This window comes from Lepidochelys kempii, chromosome 1, assembly GCF_965140265.1.
Source record: "Lepidochelys kempii isolate rLepKem1 chromosome 1, rLepKem1.hap2, whole genome shotgun sequence".
NCBI classification, from domain to species: Eukaryota; Metazoa; Chordata; order Testudines; family Cheloniidae; genus Lepidochelys; species Lepidochelys kempii.
Window position 1 is genome coordinate 258,533,329 of NC_133256.1, and position 16,484 is coordinate 258,549,812.

Here is a 16,484-nt window from a genome sequence, read left to right on the forward strand (position 1 = left end):
TCGGCACTGAGCAAGCACGGGGGCAAATCCTCAGTTGTTGTAAATTATCATAGCTCCGTTGAACTAGCCCCATAGAGTAGTGGACAATCCCTGTCCCAAAGAGCTTGCAGTCTAAATAGACAAGATAAAAACCGGAAGGGGATAGGGATAGACCACAAAAGTAGAATTAACAGTGTGGTGGACTGCAAATGTCCTGTTAGTTTCATGATTTGCTTTGTTTTAATGTTTTTGTTTGGGAGGGTTGTTCAGAGGGGACTCTGTCAAACACAGAGCACTACAGAGTAGCAGAAGATGCAATGCATAAGTGATAGAAAAAATGTATGATATTTTATTGTATTATTTGAGAACTAGTGTATGATCACCTAACTATATTGCAATTCATATGCACAAGGCACTAGAATTAAGGTCACACATACCCATTGGTGAACATGTGGACAAAGACTGAGTAAATGGGTTTTGCTCGTATAACTGAGGGAGCAGGGCGGGGGGCAGAAACCTTACCCCATAAAGGAAATAACGCTCAGGGCATGCATACAGCTGGGTCACATCAGGCTATTGCTGACTATGTGGTAAAGTAGCAGACGCGGTTCTTTGTCCTTGTGGATTTATTCTATGGGTGGCTCCATTGGTCATTTTCCCCCCAACATACCCATTTTTGCCCCCTAAGTGTTGCCTGTGCGTTCTCATGCAAGGTGCACGTGGCTGTGTGGTGTTCCCCTCTGGGGAGACTCCACTGGTTTAATCGCCAGCATGATAGAAATGCAGAGTTCCCACTGCTTTAAGGCCTTTATGTGCCTGTTGGACTTATTAATATGGCTGTGTGTTTCTCTAATTGTGATAACCTACTGGAATTGGATTTACATCTTATTCCACTTTATCTGTGGTACAAAGCCAATACAAGCATAGTCTTGTTTGCTGGTCTGCATTAACAATGAATTAATGTTTCTTGCTGCCACCCAAATAAATAAAAGAATATAGTTTTTAGACTTCCTGAACCTGAACTTCATGTGCCCTTTTACCAGTTTTATTTAATAGGATGCAGTCATCTTAAATTAAGCCCAATGTTTAGATGTGGGGAAAGTGGAGGTTATGAAACTTAATATCAGAAGGAATGGCATGAATGTATATTTTAATTTCAATTAAAACCATTTTATTTTTGGATTTAAATACCCCCCTGCAGCGCTGTGAACCCAAACAGCAGCATTGAGCAAAAATGATTATACCCAGAGTAGAAACGACCAGGCTGAGTTCACTGAGCTAGCTTAATGAAATGCAGATTAAATAAACTGCAGGATTGGTGAAAAAAACACTAAGACTTTTAACGATATTTAAGTCTTAACAACGTGAAATGATATTAGTTACCAGGAGATTTTTAAAATAACAATAATGTCTATCTTGACAGTGTCCTTTGCCCACAGAGCAAGTTTCAAGTCTATTGCGGTGTCCCTGCAACTGTTGCTGCAGGCACAAACACATTCTAAGCCCTGTGCAAAAATTGATGTGGCTGTTTCTAGCCTGAGGCAGGATGCCAGTGCTCTGCCCAATCCTCACCATCCCTGCCCTGCCCGATCTGTTTGTGATCTAATCTCTTGGAGAACGAGTCCATGGACTTCCACTGATGAGTTATTCTTCCCAATAATATTTTCCTTCTCTTCTTGTGACATATCCTTGATTAGACTCAAATAAGTATCTTTTCCACTCACCTCCTCCACCCTTTGAAATTATTTCCTATGCAGTATTTCAACAAAGTCTTCATCTCCACTTTATTGATTACTTTTTTAAATTGGTACTCATTCAATTTTTTGGCCAGAATTTCAAACCTGGGGGCCTAAAGTTAGGTTCCTAAACCCATATTTAGGCACCTGATTAAAAGTGACTTGATTTTCAAAGGTGCTGAATGCCCACGGCTCCAGTGGACATCAGTGTGAGCTGCAGGGGATCAGCACCTCAGGAACTCAAGCCACTTTGTTTTAGGAATCTAAATATGAATTTAGGAGCCTAAATTTAGGTCAGATTTGAAAATATTGGCCTTTATCCTTTCCTCAGCTGTCTTTAAATAGATTCCCATTGAATGTTCAGTTGGCTCCAGATTTCAATGGGAGTTAGATGCCTAAACACCTTTGAGGATCAGGCCATAATGCCTGTATTCCTGTTCATGGTAATACATACACACACACATCCACTGTCCTCCATGTCACAGGCCAATTCATATGCAAACTCTCAGACCTGTGCTTACACGGGCAACACACAGCACACCTCACACTAATGCACACTCGGAGCACCCCTACTCTCCTATTCATGTACGCAGCACTTTGGCTCATAATTACGTGTGAAGTTCATTTATAAGCAAATTCACAGATGCACACTCATGCTCAGACATACATGCATAACAGAACAGTTGCTCACACACCCAGAGGCAACATCAAAGTCACGCACTGGTACTCTCACACAAACAGATGCCCTTGCAAGCTCCCATTCTCATACATGCATCAAGTCATGCCTTAGTTGGTATCTCCTATGTGTCTTGCATACATATTCTGTAACAGATAATGTCAATCTTTTTCTTCCCGTTCTGTTTAACGTGCAAATGTGGTAGCACATCAAGATTAGAAATAAATGTAGCGGAATGACTTCAGTCAACCTGAAATGTCAAATGACTCATTCACACCCTTTAAGCAGAGTTCCCTCTTTTGCCACATGCATTCTATTAAATAGGGCTGGAGACCTTGTGGTTCCCTGGTACAGAGCAGCAAATGATCATTTTCTCACAGATAGGGTAAATTAGCAATTATATCTGTATATTATGCAGGGGTTGCAGACAAGGCTTCAGCTAAACTGGCTGCTGTGATGGTTGCAACATCACTGCTCATGCTGTGGAAATGAGAATCATGGAATCTCCAAGGCCTGTCTCTATTCAGAAGTTGACCTGGCTTAAGGATTTATCCATACATGGAATGATTCCAGAATAGCTGTTCAAAACTAACTCCACATGTGAACACTCTTATTGATCTTTAAATTCACACCCTCCCTTAATCCAAATTAAATTTCAAGTGTAGACAAGCCCTAAATCATTGCCATGCTTTTAGTTAAATTGATGTAATTTCTGTGTGTGGACAAATCACAAGAATAGTAACAAGACAGTATCCACGTTTACCTTCTGGTCGAAAATAAACTTAATTCCTTCTTGGAGCTGCACCTTTAATTTTAAAAAATCCATTATTGTACTTAATTACTTTAAAAACCCTGCACAAGCATTCGCACATGCAAAAGCACTCTCACAGGGCTTGATTCTAATTTCAACGTACGGCCCTGTTACACCACTCTGGCATTCTAACGGAGCCTATTCTTAAATGAGAATCAAGCCGTCAGCGTATATTAAAGACAAAAAGCAGTGTAAATGTAACACTGAGGTTGAGAGTGTAAATACAAAAGTCAGAACGTTCAGAACGTTCAGAAGGTTCCGACAGAAACATTAATTCTTGGCACACATCTATAGTAGCAATTTTAGTTGCTGTTTTTGCAGTTCAATGTGCTTCTTTGTATACAGAGTGGATCAAATTCAGGTCTCAGAACAAATGTCACTGAGAGCAGAAATTGGCCTCGTATGTACAATGTTGCCAAGTTAACATTGCTATTATGAACCTTAATTATGGGATTTCCTATACTTGTGCTAAATTCTCATACTTAACTTTGTATTGACTTAGGTTGTGGTATTTAATCTTATTTTAACTGTTATGTTAAAGATTAAAGAAGAAAGGATGAACTATAAGGAAAAAAGGTGAAAGAAAAAGAGAGAGCTATGCAATAATAAACCACAGCTTGTACAGTCAGAGGCAATTTAGTGCAGAAATAGACCTACAGTTAAAAGGATAAAGAAATGCTACACTTCCTTATTGTGTTAACTGTGCTTCCACTTTTGTGCAAAATTATATCTGCTGCCACAGACTGTAATTTTAGTTGCAGAGTTACAGATTTTTCACAGTTGTCTGTGTTGCCAAACTGAATCTTATGCAAAAGTAAGGAAAATAGCAGTTACCTTACTGATATCATTCTGCTTCCCATTATACACAAAATTGTGTCTGCTGGCATGGCAAAGCACATGCAGTAACTGACTTGAAATGCAGTTACATGTGCCTGTCTATATTAGCAAACTTTCATGCCATATTGTTCAGACATGTCATAGTCATGCATTCCTATATATCATGCTGCAGTAGAAATACAGAATACAAAATTTGTCTTACCAGATCAGACAATTGGTTTATAATGCCCAGCATTGTATTTTGTACCCAGTCAGTTGTAGATGGTGACGAGAATTATTTCCTGACCCTCATGGAGATCAACTTATGCTCTGAAAACATAAAATATGATTATCCTTATTTTAGCATACCTAATTACAGATATTATTATTGGTTATAAAATAGAGACACAGACACAGTAAGGATACCATCCATGCACACATACAGTGCATATGCAGGTACAGACATATAGGCCAGAATTTTCAAAATTAGCAGTTCTCAGTTAGCACCAGAATAAGTGGCTATATTTTCAGAAGAGTATAGCATGCTGGGTGCTGAGCTCTTTATCTATCCACAGGTGTCACAATGGCAACTACTGGGTATTGAACACTTTTGAAAATTTGTTCCATATTTAAGTGCCTAAATAGGAGCTGAGCTCTTTTTAAAATCTGGACCCAATTATAGGTGCTTGAAATCTTTTGAAAATCTGGCCCATATGGTCAGATCCTGAGTCCTACTCTGGCTGCTTTGCACCATGCCAGCAGCACAAAGAAGCTCTAACGCTAGTGCTTCTGGCCCCTGAAGGATTTTCTCTGGGTTGGGGAATCCTTGTGAGGTGTAGCATCACCTTTGACACCCTCTATCCCAGCCTCTGATATAAGGAGCATAGGAAGAATGCTTCTATGTTCACCTGGTCACTGCTTGCCTGAATGGTCATTTGGAGCAGCTGTGTTTTAGAGCAGCCCTGGGGCTGGTCTAAATGTACATTGGGCTCACATGTACACTGGAGACTGGATTTGTGCTAATTAGCCCCAGGATCTACAGCAGTGGTGGGCAACCAGCTGCCAGCCGCACATGACCTGTCAGGGTAATCCACTGGCAGGCCTCCAGACAGTTTGTTTACATTTACACGGCTGCCCACAGCCCCTAGTGGCTCCCAGCTCTCGCCCACAGCTCCCCAGGGACGTACTGGCCGCTGCTTCCCACAGCTTCCACTGGCCAGGAACGGCAAACAATGGCCACTAGGAGCTGCAGGCGGCCGTGTAAATGTAATCAAACTGTCTGGCGGCCTGCCAGCGGATTGGCCTGACAGGCTGTGTGTGGCCCGTGGGCCGCAGGTTGCCCATCACTCATCTACAGAGTGCAAAGATGACACCTTTCATCCCCTGGATTTCAGTCTTGTGCCACTGATCAGTCAGAGCAGAGGCTGTGGCCCTTAGAGTATATACACATGTATGCAAATCCACATATGCATGACATGTATACATACAAAAGCAAACTCAGACATGCATTCATGCACTTACACAGTATTTCCTTACACATATCCATATGTACTCAGACATATATGCAGTTATTTCCACACTCGTGGCCTAACTGCAAACTGTATAAGTGCAAACACCATACATACAAAAGCAGATTTACATGTGTGCAGAGCACAAGTACAAATGCGTGCACATTCACGCACCAAAGCACGTGATTAATATTCAGCTAACACTGACTTGCATTAAAATACATACCAGTCCATACTAAAACTTACAAAGAGCCATGAGAAGAATTGAGAGGCAGTTAACTAGATAAGTTACGATGAGATCAAAAAACCTTTAGAGACAATGAAGTGGCTACATTTTTCATACTTTATGTATTTATGTGGGGGGTTAGTGGGGGAAGCTTGTCAATTTTCCAGAAAGAGATCAGTCAGAATATATTCATATCACACAGCATTCCTCAAGTGCCTGCTCTTCAGGAGCAGTCAGGGAAAATTCATTCTGTACGAAGTTGTTAATGGGGGCTGCATTAGCAGCCCCTTATTGCTCTGTCTGATAGAGAGACAGCATGTTCGCCGTTGCAATTCCAGAGCCCTGATCACGGCAGATTAGGGGTGCATTGTCTGGCTACTTAATCAAGCGAGTTAAAATATATTTATCATGATTAAAGGGGAGAAGCAGGGTGGGGGGAGCAGAAAAGGAGGGAGACCTCACCCTTCCCTTGCTTCAGCTGGAGGCTCAACAAAGTCTAATGAATCAGGGATCATCAGGGATCATTTCAACCCTGGAATGGAATGTGTGCTTGCGTGCGCTGGGCTTGGGTTCAGAGCACCAAAGAAGACTGTCTCTCACTCTGTCTCTCTCCAGCAACAGCTAGGGAGGAAAATCAGCCGCCCGTGCAGCACATTTTGATTTTGGCCTGGTGGCCAGGCCGCCCCCGCTTAGCTTATCTGCAGTTCAAATGGATATCTGGGAATACGGCAGTGACAGGATCAACTATCATCATCATTGCTTGGATATGTGAGTCTGTCATTGGTACGAGTGTCATGTTTATCTTTCATTGCAAGCACGGGGCACCTTTTGCACCAGGCTCTGGGACTTTAGAAGAGGCGGGGGGGGCTTCCTTCCTTGTCAGCAGCATCACCTCCCTCTCCCCTTCCACCCATCTGCTGCAGATATTTTTCACATTTTGAGCAGTAAATGAAAGAGTATTTTAAAACCACAGGGCCAGATCTTCAGCTGGTATAACTCAGCATAGCCCATAGACTTCAACAGAGCTATACCAGCTAAAGATGAGGGTTTGTTTTTTAATCAGTCTTGCTTGAATGTAGAGTATGAACCTGTGAAAAATCATCAGGATTTCTGAGCAGAACTCATACTCCAGAAGCCACAGATCCCAGTGCTGCGCCAAGCTGACCTGTCTGGCATTGATGTTGCATTGTAGTCAGCTAAATATTAGGACAGAGCTGGAAGATTTGGTGGCATGGTGGGTGTATTTCACTCATCATTTATGTAGAGAATTACCTGGCACAGCAGGCCTGGTTTGCCTGGGTGTGTTCAAAGCATTAGGCAGCTGGTGCAACACGCTGGCTTGTGTCTGGACTATTAGGCAGCACTGAAGCAGTTCAGTGAAGCTAAGAGAAATATAGAAGGATGGTTGGGACCTAAAGGATTAGGCAGAAAAGGGCCCAAACATCCCATTCTCCATTGTAGTCAGTTGCTGCCTCCTCCTCAGCTGATCCCCACTCAGTTTTGCCACAGTTCAGTTTTTGTGATCTCACAATTGCTTCCAAGGTGCTAAGCTGTGATGTCACGAGCATGGTTCAGTGTAATCACCTTACGGATGCAGGAGGAGGACATAACTGATGAGCATGGATAACGCTGCTAGTGAAACACTCATAACTCAGTCATCTGCTGTGAGGGGAAGGGAAACGTAGAAGAGGAACTTGGCAGGATCAGCGGGATGGAGAGAAAATATTTCATCTTGTGATGTTTGTCAATGGTTTGAAATATGTTCCTCTACTTGCATTTAAAAATGAAAGTAGAGGAACATAGCAACATTTTATTGTAAAACAAAAATCCCTCCAACATACCAACATGCTCTTCAATTGGAATGGCAGATGATATATTTTGAGGTGGATTAACAGAGGAGTGGGGAGGGGCCACACAACTGGGATAGCAAATTGCTCTGCAGTTCAGGATTAAGGCCTTGTCTACATACAAAAGTTGTACCATAGTTATACTGGTATAGTTACCGTTCTAGAACCCCCACCCCAGCACCCTCCCCCCACTGTGGATGCAGTTATACTGATATAAAGGTGCTTATACAGTTATAGCTTGTTCCTGTATGGGGAGGGATGCCACGCCCCTAAATAGCATAGTTTATACCAGCAACAAAGTTTTGCATAGACAAGGCCTTTGTCATATCAGCCAAACTGAATGTGGGTTATGAGTGTGATGGTGACAGGTCAGGACTAGAATAGCAGGGGATGTTTGTACTTAAGGATCATGGTGCATTGACTGAGCTGTTTGAGAATCCTAGGACTTGACCAGGCAGGAGTGCTTGCAGGTGAAGAATGAGGGGCAGGGTTTTCAGGGCAGAAAGAACCTAAATAGCAGGAGGTGCCACAGATCTGGGCTGAAGTGTATTGGTGGAGCTCTTCAGAGAAGTTTGAATAACATCACCTGCTCTGTGCACTTGCTCCCCGACTGCAAAAATAACTGTCCGTTAATGACTTGTCACTGCAGACAGCCTAGCCAGCCATCCTTGGAAAGGGAATTTGCGAGAGAGGATGAACTGCCATGTATGGAACACATCTGATCATGGGACAGGAATAGATGGGAGATCAGGAGAAGCTGGACAGCTCCCATTCATATCTTTCAGCTGTATGTGGATTTGCAACTTGATGTTCCAGCATCCACTGCTGATGAATTATTATTCACTACAGTACATGACAGCTGAGAATTCTCCTCATTTCCAAGCTTCCATCCACTTACCCTCCTCCTCTATTTCTTGACAATGTTGCTTCCTTGAGGCTAGCTAATTAAGGATGGGGGTGACCCAGTTTATTTTAAAAGCACACAAAACCGGAACCGAACCAAATCAATTAACCTTTCCCAGAACATCAGATAAAACCATTTGGCATTTGGAAAAGGTCTTAATTTCTTTGACAGTAAAAAAAAAAATCTTTCATTTTTGTGATTGCTCCTGTGCTTCCTGGCTAGAAAGTGCAACTGCTGAAATGCCATGAAAAAGCTTCTTCACCTGACATTGCAGTCCCATCCAGAAGCAAGAGATGATGAAAATGTAGTGATAAAGCCTGTTTTTATGAGATTGCCAACCCCCTTTTGCATACTCAGTTAGTTTGGATCATTCAGATAAGCACCCAAATAGATGCAAGTGTATCAGAATCATAGTTTTTCAACATAGGATTTTCCAGAATGGCTCACACCCATAATCCATCTATCTTGTCTGTGACAGTGGCCAGCACCAGACGTTTCAGAGGAAGATGTAAGAACCCCACAGTAGGCAGATGTGGGATAATCTGTCCCGCACAATAGGTCTCATCCTGGTGTTCATTATTATTATTTATTTATTATTTATTTGCATTGTGGTAGTGCCTGGGATCCCTAGTCATGGACCTCTATTGTGCAAGGCACTGTACAAATTAGCTAAGCCCCGGAAGAATGCAGCTTAATATCCCTTCCAAAAAAGGTTGTTACCCTTAATTATAACTCTGGAGAGTTTCATGACCTTTAAATGTTCATCTCTCTCTAGAATTAAGACCAGGGAGTGTAATCCACAGGGGGAAAGGTTTAACATCTAAGGACAAGGGTGGCAAACCCTAGAAGGGAGCCCTACAGTGAAGGAATCTCTAGGCAATCAGGGAGGAGAGCCGCTTCCTGTTTCTCTCCTTGTTGGGAGTTTGCCACCACCAGCTCATTTTCATTTTTATTTATGGCGTAGAAAGCCATTTTGTTTTATGGCTAGACAGTAAAGACATTTGAAAGCAGGACATTTCCATGGAGTGTTTTGGCTGGCTAACAGAAAGCCAGACAATTTTTTTTACATTGCCAGACAGCCGGGGTGAGTGACTGCTCACAGCGGGTCTCTCAATGGGGCACCGATTAGGTCCCACAGCAGTAAACAAACAGCTCACTCAATTTTGTAACATATTCTCTCAATCTCTCAGGCCATTCACAGGGCAGGAAAATTAATGTAGCGTAGAACAGAGAATATGGTGAGAGCAGATATGGAACCAGCCCAAAAGGGGGCTTGAGCAATTGGTGATGCATAGAAATGGCCATTGGTGAAATCTTCCACAGTATGAGATGGACAGACTGGTGTGTACAGTGTGAATTCGTGCACTCACCACTGCCCCCTACTTACCACATATTTCTCATACATACCACATTTCTCAGCGACCTGACCTAGAGGAGCTGCTCCTTTAGGTATGGAAGGCACTTGTATTGCCTCCACCCCCACTGGACGGAAAACACTGGGCTTTCCGATACATATCAGATTCCTCTGCCAGATGATCTAGGGAAGCCATTCCTTAAATTATGAGGGGAAACGGCTGGTGAACATATATATGACCACTGTCCGCTGCTGTATTTAATACGTTTGTGTGTTTATCCATTTGTAATGAACATGCCTTGTAGTGGCTGGAGGTACTAGTACTTCTGACAGTTAATGGAGCTGTTCTATTAAAGCACTGGTGAGAGGCTTGCATTTTTGGAACAGAATATTTCCCAATGCCTCTTGGATGTGGTTTATCTGGTGACAACAATGACTGTGTATATCATCGCTCATTCTGGATAATTGCCCCCTACTCAAGTGCTTTAGATACAATGTCATCTCTCATTCCTGTACAGATGTTGAATGTTGGACTCCATCCCTACTCACTATCAAACCTACATGTAAGCAGGGTGGGGCAGGGTTCTGAGGTGTCACCACGCATCCTCCCTCTCAGTTGCTTGGCTGGCTGGTTCTTGCTCACATGCTCAAGGTTTAACTGATTGCCATCTGTGGGACCGGGAAGGAATTTCCCCCCAGGTCAGATTGGCAGTGAATTTAGGGGATTTTCACCTTCCACTGCAGCATATGGGTGCAGGTCATTTGCCAGGATTATCAAGGTATATCTCACTTAATCATTTCCCTGCTTTGAATGTTGGTGCACCTCAGACTTTTTGTCTTTGCCTGTCGTATATAATAGACTAGTGTCCCATGGGTTGTAATATTTTGCTCTCTTTTTAGCTATTGGGTTTAGTGTGTGGGTGGTGTTGGTGGCCTGTGATATACAGGACTAGATCAGTGATACTCAGACCTTAGTGGTTCAGCAGCCAAATTAGCAATCAACATTACCCAAAAGAGCCACAATAGTGTGAATTCATTGATTCATTTACTATATAAAATTTATATTTAAATGGTATGGTGGGAAATATTTAGTGTATATGTATATACGGAAATTTTCATGGAAATGTCCTGCTTTGAGATGTCTTTATTGTCAAGCCATAAAACAAAATGGCTTTCTACGCCAGAAATAAAAATGAAAATGAGCCGGTGGTGGCAAACCCCCAACCTGGAAAGAGGCAGGAAGCAGCTCGCCTCTCTGATAGCCTAGAAATTCCTTCACTGTAGGGCTTCCTTCTAGGGTTTGCCACCCTTGTCCTGAGATGTTAACCCTTTCCCCCTGTGGATTACACTCCCATCACAGCTGTCTTAGTCTTAATTCTAGAGAAAGATGAACATTATATATAATTATTCTCACAGCCAATAAGTTAATAACTTAGTGCAAGTTGATAACTTAATTGGTTAATAACATAGTAAAGCACCTTGACTGGTTAGTAATTGTAACATCGTGTGCTGCAAAGAGCCACGGGAGACACATTAAAGAGCCACTTGCGGCTCATGAGCCTCAGTCTGAGTATCACTGGACTAGATGATCTAATGGCCCCTCTGACTTTAAACTCTGACACCTGCAGTACCCAAAAAGGCATAGCAGAACGTGCCACTTCACATCTATTGAGGAAAGCTCACTGGTTGAAGCTGTGGGTCTGATTTATGTAAGATACAGGCTTGAAAATCAAGCTCTTGTTAAGGTCGTTGAATATGCACCCTGCTTGCAGCCATGCTCCCTTGCTGTGATCTTATTACACTAAGCAAAACAAAGTTGAGCTTGGACAATAAATGAATGAAAGGCTGCCATAGAAAACCCCAGTGATGCAGACAGTGGTGTTGGTGACTTAGTAGGTGGTGTTCTTCCTCTTGAGTCATTACTACAAAGCCAACGCCCCAGCAAGGGGTTAGGAGGGATGTTCTGTTATTGGAGTGCTGTATTTCAGATGAGATGAGATTTATCACCTGATCACTTGTGGTCATTAAATAGCCCTTGTCACTTTTCATAAATGTGGAGGTGTTAACCTCAGTGTCCTGGCTGAATTCCAACTCACGGAATTAAGTATTCTACTGACCTAAAATATGTCCTGTGTAGTTTCAAATGGTGAAGTTACTTTTCATTTCCCCTCCTTTGACTCTGGTGTAGCATTGATAGCACAGACTGGCACTTGCATTCTAGCCTAGATGCGTCAGCAGTTCAGTGACAAAAGGTGTGATCGCTAAAAGTAAAATTCATTTCTGTGCAGCAAGACAGCACTAGTTAATTCACATTCATGCCTGAAATAGGGGTTAACCAAACATAAGAATGGCCACACTGGGTCAGACCAATGGTTCATCTAGACCAGTATCCTGTCTTCTGACAGCAGCCAATGTCAGATGCTTCAAAGGGAATGAACAGAACAGGGCAATCATCAAGTGATCCATCCCCTGTCATCCTGTCCCAGCTTCTAGCAGTCAGAGGCCTTAGTGGGACTAAAGTGATGCATAGACCTTGAGCTTGCCCTCTGTACTGGGGTGATTTTCACCCAATACAGTATATACAGGACTAAATTCTACCTTCAGTTACACTGTAGCTAATGGAGTTGTGCTGTGTAACTGAAGGCAGAATTTGGCTCACAGTCCATAAAGTGCTCTGATATCCTTAGGAGAAACGATGCCTGAGAAATGTAAGTGATGACAAAAAATCAAACATCTCTCTGTCACACAAGTGCTGATGGAAGTCATACACATGTAGAGAGAGGAAGAATGAGCACCTAGTGGGAAAGCTTTCATAAAAAGCCCAGCACTGACCTGAACAGTATAAGGAAATTGGAGATACAAGAGAAGGGAGGAATAGGATCAGAGATGCAGGGCTGGTTTGAAGTTCAGGTGCTGAAAAATGCTAGGCTGGGGTTCAAAGACAGGATTATTGACCAGTGGTGCTTTAGTAGTTGGTGGGGAAGGTGTTTAAGGCGTATTACTGCAGTACTGATTTATCAACCTAGCCGACACTGTGTATGGTATTTGACAGGTTTCAGAGTAGCAGCCGTGTTCGTCTGTATTCACAAAAAGAAAAGGAGGACTTGTGGCACCTTAAATTTGTTAAAGGAAAAGGAGTACTTGTGGCACCTTAGAGACTAACCAATTTATTTGAGCATAAGCTTTCGTGAGCTACAGCTCACTTCATCGGTTGCATACTGTGGAAAATTGGTTAGTCTCTAAGGTGCCACAAGTACTCCTTTTCTTTTTATGGTATTTGAGTCACTCCTAAATCCAGCCTCTGGCAAGGAAAAATACATTTAATCCATTTGTTAGATTGTTTGAAGAGGTGTCTGTGTCTCGGTCACTGCCCAAGGTTGGAATTGAAAATAAGTGAGAGATGAGCCTTTAACTGTTTCCCCAACACTGCTCCTTTTGAGGGGGAGGGTGTCAAATATCACATGTAACTGCCTGGATGTTGAAAAATTAAATGAACGCACTCCCTCCCAAAGAAAGAATCACTGAGCTCTCTAATTCCACCAAAGGGCAAAAATCAAAGCAAGACTTCGTATTCAAAGAGGTTGTTGTTTTTAACTGGTTGTCTCAAACTGAGATTATTGCTCTGCACTTGGGAGTTTGAGGATGTATTCAACCAGCCCTCTGTGATCTTTATAGAGCAGCCCAGTGCCTCAAGGTAAAACACTGAGAAACATGCCATACTTTAAAGTAACTCTGCTTTGGTTGCTGGCATTTTCTTTAGTTCTCTCCCCATCATTCTAAATAATCATTATTAATAAGGGATGTTTACATGAAAACAAAATCTTTGTTTTTATAGTTCACACAATGGTAACCTGCTCCCCCATTTGAAATCCTAATCCTCCCCTTGTGACATAACAATCATCGTCACTACATGCAGCTGTGTGACATTACAGGCTGAAGATAAGGAACTCCAGTGGCTAAAATAGCAAGGGATGCTGCAGGTCAAGGCTGAGTTGCATCAGCAGAGCTATACTGGGGACCCAAGAATAGCATGGGACAATTGTAGCTCAGCACTGAGGTGCTCAGCATTGAGGTGCAATGGCAGATCCGTGTGAGGACCTGGGACTGGGATACCAGAAGGTGTCAGAATTAAGGTGCATCAACAAATCAGGGGGAGGGCAGGAAGGAGAGAGAAGGAGGTGAACAGGATTGAAATGGTGGGAGAATTTGCAGGCCAAAATTGAGGCACACTGGCAGACCATTAAAATGGTGCAGTTCACTACTGAAGTCCATTGGCAACACTCTGAGGGGCAAGGGAAATACTGCAGGTCAGGACTGAACTACATTTGTGTATCTGTGTGGGAGTTCCCAGGACTTAAATAACACAGATGTCTGTAAGACAGGATCCCATTGAACTTGCAGAGTTGCGTGTGGACAGTCACTCCTCTATTCTGCCTGCCTCATGTTCGGTCACATGAATTCAATTTCACCTCAAATAAGCAGCAAAAAAGAAAATGCTGAAAGAAACCTTGGAGAAAAGCATGTGAAGATCCTTTTATATTTGGGAATGAGAGAAGATAATTCTCAGAATCAATCTCTAGTGGCCCATCAATTTTAAACATGACATTTTTCTCGCATAATTCTGGGTCTTGTTCGGAGCTAACACTTTTTGGTCTTTCTCAATTCTGCTATGAAAGGCAGCTCAATAAACCAAAGTTTCTCTAGAGAGGCTGTTGGTGAAGTTTCTTTCTGTGGTCCTCTGGATAAAAGCTTTTCAGGTAAGGCAAGTTGGAGAGTCTTCCCTGCTTGTACAGACTGGATGCCTTGGGGGAGTGAAGAGGGGCTATGGAGCCTTTAACTTCCAGGTCACTGATTGCAGTCCAATCTGGGTTAGAAGTGCTGAAAGTTATTCCCATATGAGAGCTGTTTAGTGGCCTTTGTGAATGTACTTCCAGGAGCATCTCCCACTGGTTCCTGGAACGACATGTACCTACATCACAAAAAACACCAATGCAATTGACACTAATTGAGCCACTTCCGACTCTGCCATTGGCAGCCTCAGCAGAAAAGTCAGAGATTCAGTGAGCCATGGGAACTGAGCACTCCTTTTGATCCTAAAAATGGTCCTTCCAGCACACATCTCAGTTATGTTAGCAAGAAGTGTTGATTGAGTGAAGCTTGCACCGCTACTTCCCATGCTACAAAAAGGAAGACTTTGGTTTGCAGGGCTGTTGGTGATGGTTTGGTACCTTTCACTGCCACTAAACACATGTAAGATGTGAATTCAGGCTCCAGAAATCTGGACTCTTTGGACACGTATGTCATACTCATGTGGCTTAAGCAGTAAGTACTACAATTTGGTTTTCTGCCACCTCCCATACAGGGAGTACAACCTTTATGCACACAAGTTTTTCCCCTCACTGGAAATCAAGGCTATCCATGCCAAAAAGCCTTTGTAGAGGAAGGTCTTTCTTTCATTCTTCAACATGGTGCTCACAGTCTAAACAATAATTTTTTTATTGTAAGATCCTCCTTTTGCCCATAGTGTGTATCTCTCATAAGGATAATAAGTAGGCCATTGTGGAGGACGAGTGCCTTCTGCTGGATGAGGGGGTCACTTACATCACAGGGAATAGCTAATAGAACAATGCTGTTATCACGTACACTGAGGTCATCCCTATTATCAGCCTGCTTGGGCATGGGGGGCACATTTTCATCATAAGATTATTGGGTGGAGACAATGGCCTGTGGGAAACAGCTTCTGCATTGGTATGTTTTGAGCCCTCTTGATGAAAAGTGAACCACTAATTTGAGTCTCCTTCCGATGCTCATCAGCCACGCCGGTTAATGGGATCGTTCCTAGCTGGTAACTTCATTCAATCCAATAATGGTTTGTGGGCCTGAACAAAAGATCACAACACTGGATACAGGCCAACTGCCCCTAGCAAGGGACTATTACAGATTAACCCAACAGGCTGGTCTTAATGCCCCTGGTACCCTGAGTAAGAAGAGATCACAGCACCAATGTACAGTTCACAGTGTTCTGAGGAAGAGGAGATAACAAGCCCTTCTATGAGCTAGACTCAGAGGTCCCAGCTCCTCCCAGACATTGACATATTTGTATCTCTTCCAGCTTTGCCCTGTCACCAAGGCACAGTATGGAAGCCATTGCCAAATTTGATTTCAATGCTTCTGGAGAGGATGAACTCAGTTTCCGGGCCGGGGACGTTCTGAAGGTAAGTGCAGCCCGAGGCGCCACCAAAGGAGGACTGTTTAACCATGTGACTCCTGCCAGACCCCACTGCACCAGTGCCTCCCGCCATAACATAGGCCAGCCCAGATGTTCACAGATTGTGGTCCAGATGCCACTAGTGTTCCATGGAGGGCGTGCTGGAGGTTCATGGAGAACTGGGTGCTTGCCATCCTCCTTATTTCCAGCTGTTAGATTGCCATAAAAGATGGCTAAAGCAATTCTACTCAAAGTGGTGGTCCGCGGACCAGTGCCAGTCCGTGAGCCATTGGCTGCCAGTCTGCGTGCACATTGGGGAAAAAAATTGCCAGTCCCCCACATCAGATAGCTTGAGAAGCACTGGGCTAAAGTACACTCAGTGAATTTCCTGATATTACTTTTCCCTGTAAGGAATTACT

At 43.1% G+C, this 16,484-nt stretch overlaps 1 protein-coding gene across 1 annotated transcript in view; it reads left to right on the forward strand.

Moving 5' to 3' along the window:
- Positions 1 to 16,484, forward strand: part of GRAP2 (GRB2 related adaptor protein 2) — a 44,475-nt gene that overhangs the window by 11,006 nt on the left and 16,985 nt on the right. The window contains exon 3 of the mRNA XM_073327016.1: positions 15,970 to 16,072. Within this exon, the coding sequence (XP_073183117.1) occupies positions 15,995 to 16,072 (78 nt within the window). The 5' untranslated portion in view covers positions 15,970 to 15,994. The remainder of the gene's footprint in view (positions 1 to 15,969; positions 16,073 to 16,484) is intronic.